The sequence below is a fragment of the Mus pahari genome, chromosome 14 (assembly GCF_900095145.1).
Source record: "Mus pahari chromosome 14, PAHARI_EIJ_v1.1, whole genome shotgun sequence".
In the NCBI taxonomy this organism is placed as follows: Eukaryota; Metazoa; Chordata; class Mammalia; order Rodentia; family Muridae; genus Mus; species Mus pahari.
In genome coordinates, this window is record NC_034603.1 from 71,129,698 (window position 1) to 71,150,701 (window position 21,004).

At 52.1% G+C, this 21,004-nt stretch overlaps 1 protein-coding gene across 1 annotated transcript; it reads right to left on the reverse strand.

The window, feature by feature from the left end:
• Positions 1 to 588: 588 nt before the first annotated feature.
• On the reverse strand, positions 589 to 19,726 carry Wnt9b (Wnt family member 9B). Its single transcript, XM_021213680.2, has 4 exons — positions 19,592 to 19,726; positions 3,546 to 3,802; positions 1,884 to 2,149; positions 589 to 1,097 (listed from the first exon to the last, which is right to left on the reverse strand). Exons 1-4 carry the CDS (start codon positions 19,675 to 19,677, stop codon positions 624 to 626), a joined length of 1,083 nt encoding a protein of 360 aa, XP_021069339.1. The 5' UTR covers positions 19,678 to 19,726; the 3' UTR covers positions 589 to 623.
• Between the last annotated feature and the right edge of the window lie 1,278 nt (positions 19,727 to 21,004).

The following is a 21,004-nucleotide window of genomic DNA, read 5'->3' on the forward strand; positions in this document are numbered from 1 at the left end:
TTGAGCAGAGCTCAATGGCTTTGGAGGACAAGGGCTCTCAAGACAAGGAGACAAGGAGGCAGCCCTGAGCGCCAGGACATAAGACTTCAGGGCATAGGCTCTGTGACTCAATCCACCCAAGCCTAAAATGCTTCCCTTGCTCCTAATAAACATTCCGAACAGTCTCCAGTGCACGAAGCCATAAGAGCAGGGTAGGCATGAAGCACCTAGAGCTCTCTGCCATCAGAGTGGGACCACACAAGATTGGCCACGCCCAGATGGATGCCCCGACCCCACACTCCAGCTGGCTCCGCCTCCCTCTTCCCCATCCTCCCAGTTTTTGGCCTTGAGATAGGAGGATGTTTCTCTCTTCCCCGCACAGCATCATTCCTGCCCTGACCCGGTCCTCAAAGATTTCCCCTTCTCAGTCTGTTTTCCGGCCCCAAGCCCTCCAGCAGGTTGGTGATCCTGGGACCAGGAGGCAGGGTTTTCTTTCTCTTTGTTGAGTGTCGGGGAAGGCAGAAGGGCTGGCCAACCATCTGTTGGGGGAAGAGAGATGAGTCGTACACGCTTGTGCACAGCACGTGCGTCATGTGTCGGCAGGTGCGCGCTTGCGCACTGTTCCGTGGGACTCTGACGGAGGCCTAGCGCTTGCAGGTATACACGAGCTCCTGCTGTGCACACTGCTGGCACTCCACATAGCAGCACCACTGCACCTGACAGTGGCAGGAGAAAACCACCATGCGGCTCTGGGTGTCGTAGCCTCGCCCGCAGCATAGGCTGCTGCAGCTGGAGTCTCGAGAACACACCCTGCCTGCCGTGCCCGGAGAGTACTTGCTGGGCCGGCAGAAGCTGGGAGAATCTTCCATGTAGACCAGGTCCCCGGGACGGGGGGCTAGGCCCTTGGCGGGACCACCTGGCTTAGCGGGGGCCCATAGCTCCAGACGGCCCAAGGCCTCGTTGGTGGCACTAGACACCTTGACAGCCGTGTCATAGCGTTGCTTCAGCACCTGGCCGGTCTCGCGAAACGGGGAGAGTTGCTTCCAACAGGTACGCACAGCACAGGAGCCTGACACACCATGGCACTTGCAGGTTGTTCTCAGGCCACTCTTCACAGCCTGCAGAGAGAGATGGAGTAGGGGGTCTGTCAGTGGTCTACGCAAGCCTGACTTGCTGTGCCAGTTCTGCCAAGGACTGTCAACAGAATAAAGAGGCAGGAAGCCCCACGAGAGGGTGACAGCTCCAGGGTCACAATGATCCGGGATCTTCAAAGTACCTTTGTGTAAAGTTGGAAAAGTTTTCCCCTCCTCTGAGCAGTGCACACCTAGGCATGGGCAGTGTGGGCCCGACCTCAACCAACAGCTCTTCCCCTTGGCCCAGAGCTCTTCTGGAGTGTTCAGCCTCCACAACTGAACACGGCAGCCTAAAAGAATTGGAGCTAAAAGTTTCCTAAAACAATTGGAGCTTCTACTCTTCCCTGCCCTCTCACTCCATAGACCTAGGGACTCATTATCTCTCGTGACCTCAGCTAAGCCCCTCCCCTTTTCTGGGCGCTCTCTCTCTCTCTCTCTCTCTCTCTCTCTCTCTCTCTCTCCTACTCACAAAATGGAGGAAACCTGGTCATTGTCGTATCCAAGTTGTCAAATGATGCTGGCTTTGTCTTTGGAATGGAGACACCTTTCCAAACACATTCCTATCCTATCGAGGCACAATGCCAAGCCTGGCTCGACCACGATGATACCCAGGATTCTGTGCCCCTAGTGCTCAGGAATACGCAGAGAAGGTTCACAAGAGGGTCTGAAGTTCATCTGTGCATTGGGTGCAGGGCACTGGCCTCCCGTGGACCTCCCTGCCTCGTCCTTTGGCACCGTCCTTTGGGCCTTAGGGAGGGGGTATTCGCTCACCTTGATGCCCACGTGGGTGTTGTGGGCGTCAGCCCTCGCCCTCAGGTCCTTGCTTCCTCTCTTGGGCCCCAGGAAGTTGCTGAGAAACTTGGTGCTGTACTTCAGGTTGTCACCACACACCCCCCACTGCCAGGCCTGCCGGCTCTCCAGGCCTGGGGAGTCGTCACAGGTACAGCGCTCCATGCGCCCAGCACTGCAGGCCCTGGCCAGCGCATGCGTGAGGGCAGCTGCAGACACCGCATACAGGAAGGCCGTCTCCTTGAAGCCTGTGCGAGAGAAAAAGAAGCTCAGAGGCCATCTGCAGCCCTCCGAAGGTGGGAGTTATGTAGCATGTAAGGCAGAGAGGTTGACGCAGAGTGAGCCTAAGGGCCCGGCTGTGTAAGGCTTCCCTGTTACCTGTCCCTTGGACCCAAGCTGAAAAGCTGCCCCTTAAATGGCTTCCAGATTTACCCCGAAGTATGTCCTCTGCTCTCAGAGGGCAGCAGGACAGAGCTGCTAATCTCAGTAACTTGTGCAAAAGAGCGACCTGGACACCCGGGACGGGACCAGGCTGAGGCTGAACAGTCATCTTGACTTCAGGTGCTTTTGTGACAAGTTGGACGACCTGTCTCTGTGGCTCTCTAAGCTGTCTAATGTCCCTCAAATGCCCTCTGCCACCATCTGTAGATGACATCAGGCAGAAGGGTCTTGGAGGATCCTGCCTGACATCTGCCCAGTACTGGGACCACAACTGTGCTCACACTGTTGGAAGATGCCCCAAACACGTTCCCCTCAGCCCCCCACTCTCAGTGGATCTGGGGCACTGAAAAGCTGACAAACAAAAAAAAAAGGGCGGGGAGCAGGCTGCTACCTCTTCTTCAGACCCTCCTGCAAAGGAGAGCCGGCCTAGAGGGGGGCTGGCCATCCCTGAGACATAACTGTACTTTTATAAACATTTCCAAGGTGCCTCCAGGTATGGTGGATGGCTCATACCTCAAAAAATTCCAGTGCTCAAAATAAAACAAATTGCTGAGCATTTGAAACAAGTTAGTTCCAGGCCAGCCTGGGCTACGGGAACCTAGTCCCCACCCCCACCCCCAAAACAAGTAACAGTAATAGAATGCCACGCCCCTCCCACCAGACAATGGAGTCACGCTATGACCCATCTTCTCTTTCTAGAGGATGCACTTTCCAAGGGGGACTGGGTTGTGCTCAGCCTCTGCCTCCAGCTCCTTGTGTCGTGCCTGGCTCACTGTGGGCCTCTGCAAATGCTTAGCAGATGGATAGGCATGGGTGGAGAAGGATGAGGAAGGAGGGGGAGTCAGGTGGGAAGGAGGGGATGACACATCAACAGATGTGATGAGCAGTGACAGATGAGCGTGTGGACCAAGGAATCTGCCTGACATGCACATTTGGACCACTAAGTAGGTGGCTGGGGCCACCCACCTCCTCTGTCATCTCTTCCAAGAACGCTGAATCCTTCCCTCCCTTGTGTTTCCTTTGTTCCCCTCAACTCCCAAACCGCCACCTTCAACAGACACTACGAACTCCCCAGGTCTCTTCTTAGTTGGGACTGTGCCCCAGTAGTCATTCACGACAAGGCCTGGGCATAACCATCTCACCACCCACAACCTCCCGCAAACCCGCTCCCTCCCTCGAAGTCCTCCCTGCCATCCTCCCTACCTCTCTGGAGCAGGCCAGTCCTCCCCTCCAGGCTGCAGTTCCAGCGCTCCTGCCTGAACTGGAACTGACATTCCAGCAGCCCCAGGTGTGCGGCATCCCTCAGGGTCTCAGCCAGGCCAGGCTCCCGCCTGCAGAGCTGCTTCTGCCTCCTGGACAGCTTCAGCAGGTCACACTGCTTCAGGTGAGCACCAGCCTGGGCCGGGGCTGCCGCCGTACCCAGGCCTGGGAAGGGTGTCAGGACCTCACGACCGGTCAGGCTGGAGAGGGTGAGAAGGAAGATGGTGAGCCTTGGGGTTCCTGCCTGTGGAGGACCCAAGAGCTGAGCATCCCACAGGGATGGAAAGTGGCTGTCTTCATTTTTGCCCCCTTGGGTAGCAGGCCAGTCCCACCGGGGTCATGTCCCCGTCTTACAGAGTAGAAGACCAAGGGACTTATGTAGCAAGGATTGGTTACAGACCCTCAAGGCCAAGTTCTCCAGATTCTGCTCTGCCTTTCTTATCTACCCTCCTTTGGCAACTTGCCCAACTGGAAAAGCCATCCTGAGTGCTTAGTAGAAATACAGAGCCAGGCTGGGTGTGGTGGTGCATGCCTGCAATCACTGCACTTGGAGGGTCCAAGGCAAGAAAATGCTATGAGTACAGGGCCAGCCTGGACTACACAGCAAGATTTGTTTCAGATAAACACAGATTTCTAAGACCTGCACCTGAGTGTTGTTTCCATAGGTCCAGAGCAGGGCCCGGAAATCTGTATTTTTGCCACATCTGGGGAGCTGCTGTGTTGTGCAGGCATGGGAGATGTTACAGGTAGCATTAGTAACTTCCTGGAGGGGAGTGCCACCTTGCTCCTGGGGTTAAGCACAGGGGATGCAGACAGAGTAAACACTCAGTCCCTGGATCCCTCTCTCTCCCCTGTGTTCCGTTGCTGCTCAAGTAAGCCCATGCCAGTCTAGCTTGTTCCCGGGTCCCAGGTAGATCACCAACCATCTGGCCATGCGGTGCCTGGCACAAGTAGAAGTTTGGGAAGAGGAAGAACAAGAAGGAGAGGGAGGGAGGGAGAGGCTGGGATCAGACTTCATGTTCTATATCCGAAGTCATCAATTCTAGAGTCAGGCTGCCAAATTCTAAGCCTAACCAATCCTGTCACATTCTGATGTCATCCTTGAAGCTTTGGCTTCCATCCATGACCCTTGACCCCCAGAGGTGCTGTAGGGACTGCATAGAAAGCACAGAGCCAAGCCAGGCAGGCAGGCAGACAGGCAGGCAGGCAGGCAGACAGGCAGACAGGCAGGCAGGCAGGCAGGGAAACAGACAGACAGACAGACAGACAGACAGACAGACAGACAGGCTTGCCTTCCTGCCAGCTGGAGTTTTCTTCTCTTCAAGATAGATGCCTTACATTCTGAGTAGGCAGTGTCTCCCTTTATCTTGGCAGGTATTGGAGGCTTTGTGTGGAGGTGATAAGGTGTGACTGGTCAGGGGCAAGGTGTGGTCCAGAATGAGGACTATCTGCTCTCTCAGAACCTCTCTGTGACAGTGTTAGGTGTTTGCTGTCCCCTGGCCCTGCTGCACCCCTTGTGCATGGGGTGTACACCGTCACCAGACCCAAGCTAAAGAAAACCGTTTCTCTCTGGAAACAGTCCACTTGGATATGGAACTTGCCATTTTTGTTTATGTGCCACCGGCTAAGTACTATAGCCAAGCCCTTGAGTGGCCAGAGAGGTCCTTATCCCAGTGTTCAGGGTATGGCTCTGCCGCTGGAGTCACCTGCCTGAGCCAGGACATTTGGCTAGATGCCATAGCCACTCTGTCTGCCTGGGAAGTAGGAAGCCTCGCTGGAAGGTGGAGGTCCTGGCGAGGCCCCAGGTGCCCCTGTAGATTCCAGGTCTATCAGGTGCGCCCAACCCGGTGTGGAGCATATCTCCGAAACATTGAGCACAGACAGATGCTATCAGCTCCCCCGAGCCCAGCCTGGACTGGGCACCCCTCCCAGACACAGTGAGCACAGGGGCCCGTTAAACATTAATCAGGGGGCAAATGGGTAAGTTTCCAGTCCAGCAGGCCTATACAGACTCCTCCCTGCAGCCTGGCAGCAAACCCTCGGAGCCTGACCCTGGGCAGGCAAGGAGTGAGCAGAGCCTGAGGTCAGCTCCTGCTGGGGAGGCCCCGGCTTGAATGGTTTCCAGTGTGGAGAGTAACTCCAGGACTGCTGAGAACACAGGTCAACAGTCATGCAACCTCCAAAAGACTCTTCGCCACACTAGGAGCTGGCGTGGGGTTAACTCTGGCTCACGCAATTCCTAGTTCCGAGATCGGGGCCTCCCTGGCAAAAGCTGGTTGACATTCCAGAGAAGAAAAGTGTATGGTGGGCATTTGGGCCAATGGGACTGCACATCCTTTAAAACCTGTTTTACAGTCATTAAAACAAACAAACAAGCAAACAAACAAAGACCAATAATAACAACAGAGGGGTGAGGAAGTGGCTCAGTGAGTCAAGTGTTTGTCTCAGGATCATGAAGATGTGAGTTCAAAGTTCCTGAACCCATGCAGAGCCAGCTGTGGCAGCACATATGCAATCCTGATATTCCTACAATGAGATGGGAAGTGGGGGCAGGAAAATCTGAAGAGCCCAGCGAGCCTGACACATGCACAGCAAAGAACAAAAAGACTGTCCCAGACAAGGTGGAAGGTGAAGACCGTCGCCCAAGGTTGCCTTCTGACCCCCATGTGTATGCTTTAGTACACATTCCCTCCCCCACTACACACACACACACACACACACACGCACGCACACACACATACACACATACACACACATACACACACACATGCACACACACATACACGCACATACACACACATACACATACACACACACATACACACATACACACATACATGCATACACACACACACATACACACACATATACACATACACACACATACACACATACACATGCACATACACACACATGCACACACATACACACACATATGCACACATATGCACACACACATACACACATACACACACATACACGCACATACACACGCACATACACACACACATATGCACACACACACACACACACACACACACACACCTATGCACACACACACACACATATACACAGAGTTAGGTCTGGGGATGTACCCCAGCCGATAAGGTGCTTGCCTGGGTCTAATCTCCAGTATACAGAAACAGCTTTAATGTGAACATGGTCCACAGTCATCCTGAGCTACACAGCAAGTTGTAAGACTGGTGTGTAACTCAGTTCTGTGGCAAACCACTTACCTAGCATGAGCTAGGTTTGATTTTCAATATTCTAAAAAAATTAATTAAAGGAATAGTTATTTTATCACTATGCTATTTTACGTTATAACATATAACGCATTAAAATAGTGCATTCATTATATTGTTGTGGTACATACATATACGTACACATAAAACACATGCCACTTTTTGAGTGCCTACTACTGAGGACTTATATTACAGACATGTGATTGGGCCTTCGGCCACCGGTTCCTGCTGTGTACTATGGTTGCCGTACGGTCTTTGTCCATAACTGTGTTTCATGTGACCCTGATGCTCTGGCCCACTGGTTAGATCAGCATTGAACTGATAATCCTAGCTGTCTTTTTTCTGGGAGTTTGGCATTTGGATAATAAGAACACACTCGCTTTCTCTCCTTTGCATGGCTGGGCTTGAGACCCAGAAAAGAAACAGAGGAAGTTGAGCCAAGAAGGGAGAAAGAGGAACCAAATTCTTTGAGGTTGGCAGAGGTGAGGGTGTAGGGAACACTTCCGGTCCTGGTCCCAGAGTCTTCCCCAAGCGTCACCCTGCTCTTGCCTGGCACACTTACACTGTGGAGTCATGGCTGGGAGTTGCTCGGTCTCCCTAAGGTTGTTGTCCTTTGTGGTGGCATGCTGTGACTGGCTAAAGAGTAACAGAATTCCACTGGCTGCACTCGTGGCTCTACAGTGCTCTCCCACTCATCAGCAGGCACCTGCTTTTTAAATTCCATGTAATAGGCCCTGAGATTGATGGCTCCAGACGCTCAGTATAAAGTCCGTTAATTTTATTAGCAGTAATGACACTTAGTAGCGATTAATGGTCAGGAAAGGCAGCCAAGCACACAGAGGCCTCCGGCCCTGTTGAGCCCCAGTCAACCCAGAGAGACCCTGGGAAGAGGCTCCCCTGCATTTTCATGGGGTTCCCCAAAGGGCCTCAGAGGGCAGCTAGAATTCAGTGTCACTTTTTATGTGGTTTCTATGTCACAGTTTGGAAAAAAGTGCCTTGGAAGAAGCAGTGTCACCCCATCGAAAGGAGAATGGCTCGGCTCTTTCCTTACAGGGTCAGTAAGGTCCCCTCTGCTCTCCTTTCCCATTGTACCCAGTGTGGAAGGTTCTTCCTGACCCCGCAAGAATCCTGGACATTCCTGGGCATTGCAGATCACAGTCTTTGCAGTAGCCAGCCTATGCAGGATCTGGCATCCTAAGTTCTAGGCCTCCACCATCCGACCAACCACATGTTAGTTGAGACTTTTGGGAGTGAACCGGACAGCTGAAGAAACTAAGACCAAAGGGATTTGTAAGGACGGTGCTGCTCTGTATTGATCAGAAACTCACCCACAGGGAGCAATCTCACCTGTGACCAGGATTGAAATAACAAGAGGGGGTGGAGCTTATGAGCTTGCTAAGTAGGCTTTGGGACAGTGGCCACAGCAGTTCCTTAGGACCTCTGCCTGACTCCGTGCTCCTGAGCCACTGGGGCCAGGACCCTATCAGGCTGTCTGTGCTCTGGCCCAGCTAGGCTCCCACTCCTGTCTCCGACCACCACCCTGACTACTGACCTCTCGTAGAAAACTATGGATAGACCCCGGGGGCCCCTCAATAGGCTTCAAAAGAAGTGGAACGCTCACTAGCATGGAGAATCCCAGAACCTCATGTCTCCCAAAACACTGCCCTGAGGAGTCTGGTCCTGGGCACCTGGTCTGTGAAAGGAAGATAGTAGCAATCTCTGTCTCTCGCGGTGATTGATAGCCAGTTAATGCCCAGGAAGCCCCTAGAACAGTCTCTGGCACATAGTAAGCCCAAGATAAGGCTTTTATTATTAAGCACCAACTGTATACATCATGCCAGATCTAAAAGCATGGTCCTGTTTCCCCAAAACTCACAACCTGTAAGGAACTTGGTTGGACCCAAGAGTCGCGTAAACTCTCTAACAGTCCAAGGACCCAGAGAAAGCAGTTTTGAATCATCCTGGCTGCCCAAGGAACAAAAGAGTAGCTGAGCTCTCTCAGTGACAGCCAGACCTTGCCCAGGTCTATCTTGCCAGCCGCAGAGGGAGGCAGGGGCACTCCCGGCTAGGGAAGACAGCTGTTCCTCCAGGTGTTTTCTGCTCCAGATGATCTATGGGTTCCACATGAGGCTGCCCCAGGAAGTGGGTAGCTAAGTTGGGTGGGGAGATGCATTTGTTGCCCACGGCACTAGATGAATGCCAGGGTATCGAGTTGGAGGGGCAAGGAGCTAAGCCTGGTACCAGGGCCCATGCCCACCGCAGGTCGTTTTCTGCCTGAGAATCAGGAAAGCCTGGGCCGCCTGGGGCCTTGGCCTCGGCCCTGCAAAGTCCCATTAGATGGTCCTGATAACAACTTCCGCTGTGGGGCCCTTTGCATGGTCAACACTCCCTTTGTGCTTTCATCTTGAGCATCGGGGGGGGGGGCATGCTGGCCCTGTCTGAGCCTCAGCACACTCCCACACCCCTGGGTACACCCCCATACCTGCACACACTATCCCCGCCCCCCTCTTTCTCCTCTTCCCATCCAGAAGCAACTTCATGGGACAGCACCTGCCTGGACACTGGCCAGTCATTCTTAAGAGAAGGTATCCAACAGCCCCCTCAGGCTTCTCGCCTCCATTTCCCATGCCCTCCTGGGCAGCAACACTGCTCTTCATCTTTGGATCCTTCTCCTGAGGCTCCTGGGTCACCTTGCAATTTCCTCATGAAGACAGCGGTATTTTGAAGCCTATTGGTGGGTACTCTTCCCGCCTCTACGACTGTCTTTCTGGACTTTCCTCCTGTGCTGTCTCATCTTGTCCTTCACCAAGCATCCTTCAGGGTGGGCACAGACACAGAACCACTCACGATGCCTCTCCCCGACTCCACTCCCTGTACCCTCCACAACCTCACAGCCCAGAAGCCTAACCCTGGGGAATGGAGCTGGCCACAACCTCCTACCTGGAGCTTGTACTGATCTGGTGCCTCCTCAGAGAGAAGAGAGGCCAGCTCAGCTGTGGGCTTTATTTCTATACTTCCTGTCTCCCAGGCTGTGAGCCGAGGATGGCACCGGAGAGCTGCTGTCGGGGCTGAGTAGTGGCAGTCAGCCACAGAGAGAGCATTCTACATCTCTCTGTGTGTCCTGACTGAAAGCTGCTGGTTCAACATCTGCAGAGGAAACCCTCCCACACCCCACCCCTCTCTCTACACATCTGGCATGCATTGCTCAGGTGGCATAATGGCCATAGAGGGTCCCCAAAGCCAGTCCTGTGCTTGGGATCATTGTTCTCTGAAAATCTGGAATTACAAGCATTTCACAGGGCTTCAGTTGGGTACAGTCCAACACCCCTGAGACTATGACATAGGAGGTCAGAAGTGCCTTCTCTGGCCCAAATGTTTTGCTCTGTAGACTCCTGGGGGAAGGAAGGTCGTGTGCCCATGGAAGTCACGTAGGATTTATCATCCCAGGTGTCCAAGGCAAGGGTGGGATGTGACGCATTTCTTGGAAGTTTCTGCCTGAACATAGAAAAGTTTCTAGGAGGCAACACTAGTCATTGTTGCAGCCAGTGCCTGAGATGCCGGGGACACAAAACCCCAAGTGTTTGTGAGGAAGGCCTCTCAGTACTTGCCCTGAGCCGCCTGATTAGTTGGGAAGACTGCGAGCTAGGACCTGGATTAGGGAGAGGAAGACCCTCCACTGAAAAGGCTACTTTCCTGGTCTGAAATTGAGTCTCAGCAGCGGCAAGACAGAAATGAGGCTTAGAGCCCAGCCGTGGCGGTACATGCTTCTGATGCCAGCACTAGTGAAGCAGAGGCAGGCCGATCTCCAGGACAACCCGTGCTACACAGTGAAATCCTGTCTGTAAACAGCAACAACGGAAGAAATAAGGCTTAGCAGAAGTGGTCTGTGCGTTCATATTAAAGTGCGAGAGCGCAGTGTTGGTGTATAAGAACTAAATTTTATAGGAGATGGGGGAAGAAGAAAAGAGGGAGGGAGGGGGGAGAGAGAGAGAGAGAGAGAGAGAGAGAGAGAGAGAGAGAGAGAGAAAGAGAGAGAGAGAGAGAGAATAAGAATAAATTCAGTCTTTAGCCTAGCTCTAAAGTCAAGCTTCCACAGCCCCAAAACATCTTTTGGGTTCACAGGTCCCAAACATCTCTGGGAAGAGCAGCAGCAGAGATGCACAAGGTGGATGCTATGGGGGAGGGGCAAGGGCACATCATCCCCTCCCCCCAGCTCCATCCTAACTATGGGATCCTGGCTCCCAGGCTGAGCCACAGCTAGAGCATCTTGGCCAGCTCACTAGCTTGGCAGGTTCCGGAGTGTTTCCTGACTCTGGCTGGTATCCTCCTCCCGTGGGCCGAGGCTCAGGCTGGGAAGATCCATGCCTTTGAATGCTTGCTCTGGGTCTCTCTGTGGCCAAGGGCTCAGGCTTAGGTGTCGCTTTCCTCTTGCAGACCACAGGGATGCCTGCAGCTACCACTCTCTTCTCCAAAAAGGGAAGGAGCACCCACACCTGGCCAGATACCCCCCTAAATGCTCAAGAAGAACAAGAGTGGCCCTGGGCAGCCTGGAGCGCGAGGGAGTCCAAGATGCTCCCTTGGGAATGGAGCAGGACCGCAGGAGTGAAGCAGAGGGCCATTCCCCTTGGGCCCTGATAGGCTCTTCCCATCCTCCTGCCAGGCCTGTCTCAGTCCTGCTGCCACACCCATCTTCAAGCTATCACTCCTGCCTGCAAAGACCTCATGTCCCCTAGAAACTTTTCTAGCCACTGCCTTTGAAAACACTTGACTCGATAAGGCAGGAAGTGGGAAAGGTGACCCCTGGGCACTGTGTGTCTCCCAAGCCAGGAAGTCCTTGTTGGACAGTTCTCTCTGCAGTCCTCTCTACATGTTCATCTTTTCTCCCATTCATGTACGTAGTGCCTTCAGTTCTACATGGCTGGTTTGCCAGGTTGTAGGTGAGTTCCTTACTGGGGGCTCGCATGGCTTCTGGAGCCTTAGTGACTACCCAACCTCAGTCTGTGCTTCCTGTCAAGCTCCCCAGGACTCATCCGAGTGGCTTCCCCCACAGCCTTGCTCACAGGCTGTAGGAGCACCGCCTCTGAATTTACAAACCTTCAGGGAAGACATTGGGAAAGGGCAGGGCTCTTCAGGCGCCTGCCAACAGCCACACCCACCACCCTCTGCCCTCACCCTTGTTACTGTTGCATCCTCTGGCCAGCAGCAGACTTCAGGGCCTTCTGGCTCTGGTCACTCAGGCCTCAAGTGCAGTCCCTGGGAGGTCTCCAGGAGCTGGGCCAGATCTCTCTGAATGTCACATCTTGAGGTGGATATATACTTATGTTTCCTTGGAAACCTGCTGAGGACCGGTTGAGAAGATTGACACATCTCTTTCTTTCGTTAAAGCAGCTTGTGCAACCTCTTATGGTGGCATGGTACCGTGGGTTCACACACCTTTATCAGTAACCCGAACTCTAGAAAGCTCAGTGAACCCCAGGGCCTTTGGCACCTTGTGGTAAACAGGCCCATCCCAGAGTTCAAACCAAAGAGTGTCATGACCTTTATTTATCCTAACCTACTGGTATTCTCTATGAAAATTAACCAAGTGTCTATCTATCTCCAGGTGCTGGGCTCTGTAAAGGCAAGCACACCATATGACCTATCTAAGCTCAGGGGCACTTTTAATTAAAACTGTACCTGGCCTGGAAGCCATTGGGATGTCACAGCAGACCCAGTGACCTTATTGTCTATCCAGCCTCAGTGTTTCCAGCATTGACCAGAATGTGCTGGCTAAAGTCTCTCCTGGCTCCTTCAGCCTCTCTGTCCTCCCTTCGGTCTTCATTTCTCCAACGAGGGCTCCCAAATGGAGGCAACCACCAGACGTAAGTTCTCCTCCTCTTCCAGCTCAGCCCTGCTGCCCACAATCCTGCCCAAAGTGGCTGACCCAGGAGCCTGAGAGACAAGGCTTACCTCTGTTCCTCCTCACATTCCCTGCTGACAGAGAGAGGTCAGGGGATAGTGCAGGCCTTAGTGAAGTGCAAGTATCTATAAATGAGCAGTTGTAGGGGGGGCAGCAAGAGACAGTGAGCACTATCTACCTGGACAGCCACTGTAGTACAGGGCTGACGTCAAAGGCTATAAGGACAGGACCCAGCCAACAACAGGATTCTAAGGCCTCTGGCCACAGGGTTCTCTGGGAGAAACTAGAGAAGTGAGCACAGGGAGACGTGGATAGCAAGAGTTGAGGGCCCAGTGTGCAGAAGGTGCAGCACATGAGAGTGAGGGACGAGAGCCGTGGTGGAGGAATGGGCGGAGAGGTAGCAGGCCAGGAACAGCGGAGCCGCCAGGTGCAGACAAGCCTACTGAGCAGAGAGAACGAGGCAGAGGCAAAGAGGTCACCCAGCATTCCCACAGACTAGACGGACTTCAGTCTTGCACAGCTAGCCACGTGCTGTGTGACTTTGGGCAGAGCACTTGGTCTCTATTCGCTGTCTCCATTGATGATATAACCAGCCCGGCACCTCCCTCCTGAGATATCACAATGGCAACATGACATCATGTGTGGAAACTGGTGAGCATGGGAAAAATCTCATTTGCTCCCAGTTGTAGGACAGCTGGGAGAAAGAGGTAGAGAGAAAGCAACAGATGTTGCCAAAAATGTCGCTTAACATGGGATGCTGTAAGGCAGGTCATTAGGCTTCTTGCCTGCTTTCTGTAGGGTGTGAGATACAGTAACATTCCACAGTACTTTATATGCTCTTTTGAAGGCAGTTGTTGCAGGGGAATGGGACCCAGGGTCTTGGCAAGTGCTCTACCATCATGTGCAGTGGTAGAGCAGCCCTGTGTGCGATAATTAACCCCTACAACAACCTTGAGAGAGAAAGATCAGCCCCACTTCCCATACTGAAGTGAAAATGGCTGACTCATCCCGTGTCATTTAGTAAGTTTCCGTGGAGGATATGAGCGTTGATCTGTCTAGCCTGGAGTCTGGTAACCTTGGCTGATCTGGAACTCACTATTCTGACCAAACTGGCCTCGGGTTCACAGAGATCTTCCTGGTTCTGCCTCACAGGTGTTGGGAGCAAAGGCGCGCATAGCACCACATCCAGCTAGTCCAATACCCGTTACACTAGAGCAGGGTTTCTCAAACTTCCTAATGCTGTGACCCTTTAATACAGTTTTTTATGTTGTGGCGACCCCCAACCATAAACATATTGTCCTTGCTACTTCATAACTGTAATTTTGCTACTGTTATGAATCACATTATAAATGTCTGCATCTTCTGATGATCTGTGAAAGGGTCCTTTGACACAGCATAGAGTTGCAACCCCCAGGTTTGAGAACTGCTGTGCTGGAGCTCAGCCTTGACCATTCTCATCTTGCTCAGGTTGACTCCAGTCCTAGCAGGTGATCTGGGCCATTTCCTGAGACCGACTCTGCCTTAGGACACGGTCCCTAAGGCACTAATGTATCATGCTCGGATGATGATCTTCCAGTAGGTGAGGATCCCTACTTTGCTTCCCTTTCCCCTAATTCCACTTCTCCCTGGAGAAAAGTTACCACATTCACTGAGGTGCCTGGCTTGACCCAGAGCCCAAATCTAAAGCATTTGTCTTCAGGGATCACAGCTCAACCAGGGGCAGTCGGCCTAAAGTCCTTCCTTCAGACGCCGTGATACATAGCGGGAGGGTTGGCCTTTAATTCACCATACCACAGCAGGGAGATTTTCTTGAGCTGCTCTCCTGTTGCCCTGTTTTACCTAGGACTCAATCCCATTTCTAAAAGTTTGGGAGAGGAACTGAATAAAAATGACAGTATCTAAACATAAAACACACACACACACACACACACACACACACACACACTTTAAAAAGGTGTCTGTAAGACCTAAGCCAGGCGTGGTGGTACTGGTCTGCCAGTCACGCACTTGGGTAGTAGGGGGATAGGAGGCAGAATTTTAATGACAAACTTAGGGATATAGTAAGTTTGAAGGCAGCCTAGGCTACCTGAGACCCTATCTCAGCCCCACACCCCTGTCCCCCACATAAAAGAACATTGCAAGATGGATAGACACTGAGAACTACAAGATCAAAGCCCCATGCAGATGGACAGGATTGTTCGTGAAGCAGCCCACCCAGTCCTTCGTGCATTGACTTCTAGACTCAGGACAGTCACAGTCAACATCCAAGCAGGCTTCTGCATAGATGCTGACAAGCTGATGCTAATCTATACGTGTGAAAACGCGAAGAACCCGAGTAGCTAGAGCGACTTTTGAAAAGAAGGATGGAGGTAAGGAATTTGTGGTACTTCACCTCTGACTTGCTATAAAGATCCACATGGGAAGTAGTGAAGAAGTGTGCCTGGATCTCTACCTCACATGAGGCACCCTAATTCACAGCTTTAAGTGTAAAAGGAGGAGTTCATGGAGCATCTGACGAGAACATAGGAAGAAAAGGCATATGAGAAAAAGCTGACAGGGTGTCGAAGAACACCTAGGTTTGATTGATAGAAAAACAAACCAATTAAAAATATATATATTCTAATGATCACATGAATAAATGTCCAACACACCATTCACCAACAGGACAACACAATGGACACCAGTACAGGCCCAATAAGATAGCAACGATTGAGACTGATGAGGGCTGGCAATACGGAGCAACTGGAAGGTTTAGACAGTCCTGTGCAAATGGCACAGTCATGTTGGAAACTGCCCCCCCCATCCCCTACAAATTAAAAATATTCCTACTAGGTGATCCAACAATCCAGTCCCCCAGTTACCAAAAAGAAAGGAAACATATGTCCACAAAAGGGGTGTACATAGATGCTCACACCAACCATGTTGGGAATAGCTAAAAACTAGAACTAACTCAAACGTCCATCAATTGGGGAGTCAGTAAAAAAATCTGTGGCATGCCCATATAATAGAATACAACTCAGGAATAAAGAGGAAAGAGCTATTGACATATACAATACTGATGGACCTCAATAAACATGATCAACAAATATATAGTAATTGTGGTCACTCAAAGTGATTATAAAAGCGTAACCATTTGAAAGACCTTGACAATGTTCTTAAAATGAGTGTAGCATATATGTAATGGGAACTTGGGGAAAAATACAGGTGGTGTTTTATTTATTCCATAGACCCACAAAGGCAGCACCTGAACGGCCCAGCAGAAAAAGAACCTCTAGACTGGCCCACTGCTGATCAGTCAGGCTTTCCCAGGGTGCTATGACAACCAGGGAAGGACAGAGCTCAGAGGCCAAGTTAGTCCTGGTTCTGAGATGTCCATTGTATCCTTTTGATCAAGTCTCTTGTCTACAGAGTCCTTAGCACCTAGACATTCCAAGTCTCCCCACCCTGACAAACCTGGAAGTTCAGGTTTACCTACTGGTGTTGTACTTTAGACTGAACCTACAGACAAGCATACTGCTTATACCTGATGGGCTCTGCACATGCTAGGTCTTGTCACCCAACCCAGTCCTGAAGTCACTCGGGATCTTTGTCACTAGCAGTGGCTCCTGTGCGTGCTCGTTTACAGAGGCCAGAGGGATGACTGTGGTGCTGTCCTTAAGAACATTATTCATCTTTGAGATATGGTCTTTCATTGGCCTGTTCACCAGTTAGGTTAGACTAGCTGGCTCAGTGAGACCGGAAGCCTCCTGTCTCAGCCTGTCCAGCACACGTAGCCTTTTTACATGATTGCTGGGGTCCGAGCTCAGGTTCTCATGCTTGTAAGGCAAGAACGGTACTGATGAGCCAGCCATCTCCCAACCTCATAGATACAGCTCTCTAATGCATGGTCCTTTGCAAGCGTGCAGTCTCTGCACTGGCTGAGTTCCTCTCTTCCCTGGGGTCAGATCAGAAAAGACTATGAAAGTAGAGCCTTTGAGTCTCAGGTCTGAAGCCTAGCTTTGCCTGCTGCTGGCTGTGTGACTCCAGGCAGATGTTTTAATCTTGCCGGGACCGATGGTTAGGGACATCAGGACCTTGTCACTGATGGCAATGCCCATCTAAAGGGCAGGGGTGCAGACTGTCCAGCAGGGTGCCTATGATGTACTAAGTGCTCAGGGTAAGCGTGTTCTTGGAGTTCCAGCCACTTCCTGTCCCACTGCTGTCCTTTAAGAACCCACCTGAAGGCCTAGAAGGTGTGTGGAATCCTGCCTGTCTCGCTGTTGAGGGACGTGTGGCCTCTCTCACTATGGCCAAGAGGGTCTGAGAGAATTAATCAAGCAGGAGAAGGACGCTACTCTCTAAGGCCCACCCTCTGTAGTCACTGCCTCCCTTAGGCATAATACAAGGACACCTTATGAGGCTGTTCCCTATACAAGATGGAGAACACATAAGGCCTGGCTTCTATCTTGCCCCTCACCAATTTGCTGTGTGACACCAAGTGACCCTCTGGACCTTTCTGGCTGTTTTTTTTTTTTTTTTTTTTTTTTTTTTAACCTACCTCAGAAATTGCTTTGAGTGGCCTCTGAGAGAAGGGGCTTTGTGCAGGAGGGATTTACAGGCATCTGCTCTGCTTTGTAAAGTCACCATGGCCACCTACTGACCCAGGCTGTAGGCAGCAAAAGCCACTGCTTGCTCCCTGTGGCTTGGGAGGGGGACGTGCGATCTGAAAAATGGGGATAAGATGTGACCTTTTTTTTGAAGCAGGGGGTTGGTCATTCCTCACTCTGAAGTCTTTTGACTGCAAAGATCCCAAAGAGATTGGTACCAAAATTGCTGTCACCTCTTCTCCTGATCTCTGAATTTCCTTCATCAGGAAATAAAAGAAAGCATTTCATGTTATACTTAGAAATGAGACTTCAAAGGCGCGTGACCTAAGGAGGGACAAGCACATTGCTTCATGGTCTCACTGAAGTGTGGATGACTGGGAGCAAACGCTGGTGCTAGGCTAGGAAACCTGGGCCAACTAAGTCACAAGAGCGTTTGCCCCTGATGAGTCCTGCCTGCTCCCTGGGCCCAACCCCGTTAACAGCATGCAGCCTGTGTGTGTGCCTTTTCAGCTCTTTCAAGGAAGGATCCCAAAATCAACCTCTCTCTCTCTCTCTCTCTCTCTCTCTCTCTCTCTCTCTCTCTCTCTAACTAACCACCTCCCCCTCTTACTTTCAAGATTGTCCCTTGCTCCCCAGCCCCTAAATCTGTTCCCTTCCAGCATACCTGCCAGTGTGGTCCAGGCCTCCTGGGACCTCTCTCTTCCCACATCATCGGACCTTCACTCCTGCCTCCAACCATAAAACCCAAAGAAAGAAAGGAAGCATGGACACAGCCCGGGGTCAGTGGCTCCTCTGTTCTCCAGCTCAGAGAGGCTCTTGGGTCTGGGATATCCAGAACCCTCTTGGTTTCCTCTACCATCATCCTCAATAGCATTACCTGAGTCTTTACTACGTGCTAGCCACTGCTCTAAGAACTTTCTCTGCGCTCACCTCAGACACTCTACATTCTATAGGCCAGACACGCAGTGCTGTGAAAGTGGCAGGACTGAGCTCAGAACTTGTGTGCTCTCCCTTTAATCATGCCCACTGGGGCAAGTTCTTGGCGATGAACATGTCTGCTGTTCTGGGCGCGGGTCAAACGGAGATCCTGAGTCGCCAGGAACTGAATGGTCCTCCCAGATCATCAGCAGGGGTCTGCACTAGGACTGAGAATGATGATCCCTCCCCATATACTTCTAGGGAGGTTGCTGCTTGTAACCCAGGTACATTTTAGCCAGAGGTCATGACCTGGAAATTAGCCTACATCCCTTATTCCAGTCGGCAAGGTTGCCCCTGGATCTCACACCCTGCGGTGGTTTCCTGAGACCAGCCTCTGCTGTGCTTGGACTGTGAGCCTTGCCTGACTAGGGATGTAGCTGGAAGAAAAAGGTAATGTTTAAAGTTAAGCATTTGGAGCCTGCTTTGGGTTGAGGTGATTTTTTTAAAAATCCGTGATCCCTACCGTCACCGCCACACCCAATCCTCACCAAGTATCTTCAATTCGGAGTCAGAGAAGACATTTGCAGACAAGTGCCATTTTGCTTTCCTTCCAATTATTTCCCTTGAGGTTCCTGTCTCACTCTCCAGGTATCACACCACAAGCTATTGTCATTTTTTTCTAACCATGGACACCCCCAAATGGGCCTCTCTCCCTCTCTTTCCCATAAACCCTATCCATGTCGGTTCTGGGGTTTAATTTGGTCGCACTTTCTCACCGTAGGGTTCTTTAAGCATCTAACTAATGTGCCCCGCGGTCCTGGGATCTCCCACAACTTTGGATAAGCAAAACTCTCAGCTTCCTCCCCGTCCCTACCCACCAATTCCTCCACCCAGCCAGGTGTCCGGGTCCCAACTCTGAAGGGAGAAAGCGAAGGATACAGAAATCGAATCGTAAGCAAAGAGTGTAGCTGGACGGAGCCCAGGATGGGGACAGAGAGGGTACCGAGAAAGATCTGAAGAGGACATGTGAGCCCAGGACCGACTCTTGAACCGGCGCAGACAAGGACGTATCGGGGATGTCAGGCCAGGATCCCCTGCGCAAGCCGAGCTCCAGTCTGCAGTCTGACAGCCGCCCGGCAGAGGAACGGGGAAGCGCAAGGGACCTAGACTTTGTAGACTCGAGAAAGGGAGATTAAGTCTGAGCACAGAGAGCGAAGGACGGAGGTTTGGGAGCGAAATGCGCCCTCAAGGCGATCGGGGTCCACCTGAGCAAAGGGCTGAGTTCGAAGCCTCGCAGGGACCCGAGCACGGCATGCGGAGCAAGGGGACGCGACGGGCACTGACCCGAAGTAGGCGGCGGCGGCGGCGGCAGCGGCAGGCAGCGCCAGCAGGCAGAGCGCAGCCAGGGCCAGCGCGGGCGCGGGGCGCATGGTGCAGGCGGCGGGTGCCCTCTCGCATCTCCTCGCGCCACAAGGCGCTCGTAGCGCCGCCACCAGCCGCCCGCGGGGCTTTAAACCCGGGTGGGGCGGAGCGCGAGTGGCCGGGGGAGGGAGCCTCGTAACCGGCGAGCCCCTCGCCCCATAGGCTCAGCCGAACTCTGCCCGCCCCGTTGTGGGAGGAGCCAGCAGCAGGCCCCCTCCCATTCTCAGGTGAGTGCTCACCTGGAGCCGCGCCCACTCAGGCAAAGAGGGCGGACCGTGCGGGACCCTAGCCCTGGAAAGGACTGGGGTTCTGAGGACCTAGGAGGTGCTGCCTCAGAGATGCCGCCTCTCCCAGGAGGGATGCACCGGTGCGCGATTTCTACTCAGACCGGGACAGTGGGAAATGGAGCGATCTGCCAGGCAGGGCTGTATAACAAAAGTTCGTGGTCGTCGCGATCCTGTAGTTTCTTTGCCCAGGGATTTCGAAGGCTGTAAGAGGTCCGGCGTGGAGAGTCCTTCTCCAACAGCAGGAGAAATTCATGTCCATTAGCTAGGAGGACTCTTGGACATAGGATCTCATACAGAAGGTACCTGCTCTTAAACACGAAACTGACAGCCACAGGCGGAGGTGTCAAAGGCTCCTGTGCCAAAAATTCACACTGGCCAAAAATTCACACTGTCTGGGGAGTGAGGCAGAGCCACAGAAGGAGAAGGAAGCGGACTCCCTAGATGCATAGAAGTCAGCTTTCCATCAGATAAAACGTGAATCTCCTTAGTGTTGGGCCTCGATGCTCCCTGTTGCTTAAAAAAAATAAGTTTGATTCCAATTCTTATAACGAAGGAGGGGTGACATCAGTCTAGGAAGGAGACATACAACCAAATGAGCTTTCAAACGCCTTTGGGCATCTTAAACACTGAGCCAAGTCAAGCAAAAAAGCCACAATCTGGCTTTAATGAATGTCAAATCTTGGTGCAAAATGTCAAAGAGAGGCAGGAAGGAAGGAAGGAAAAGAAAGAAACTAGACATGGAGTTAGAACATTGGGTGACAGTGACCTTGGCTTTGTGGTGGATATCGGCCTGGAATGAGGAAGATTTATGCCAGTTCTGACATCAAGCTGTTGCAACAGAGGAAACTTGGCTATGGTGGTGAGCCTCTTTGAGCTGTTTCACTGTGGAGCAACCCAGTAGCCACATGGCCCTTTGCTACCACAGCTCCGTGGTCCTATCAATCAAATCTGGTGGTCCTATCAAATCTGGTGGTCCTATCAAATCTGGTGGCCCTATCAAATCTGGTGGCCCTATCAAATCTGGTGGTCCTATTTACTGAGGCTGCAA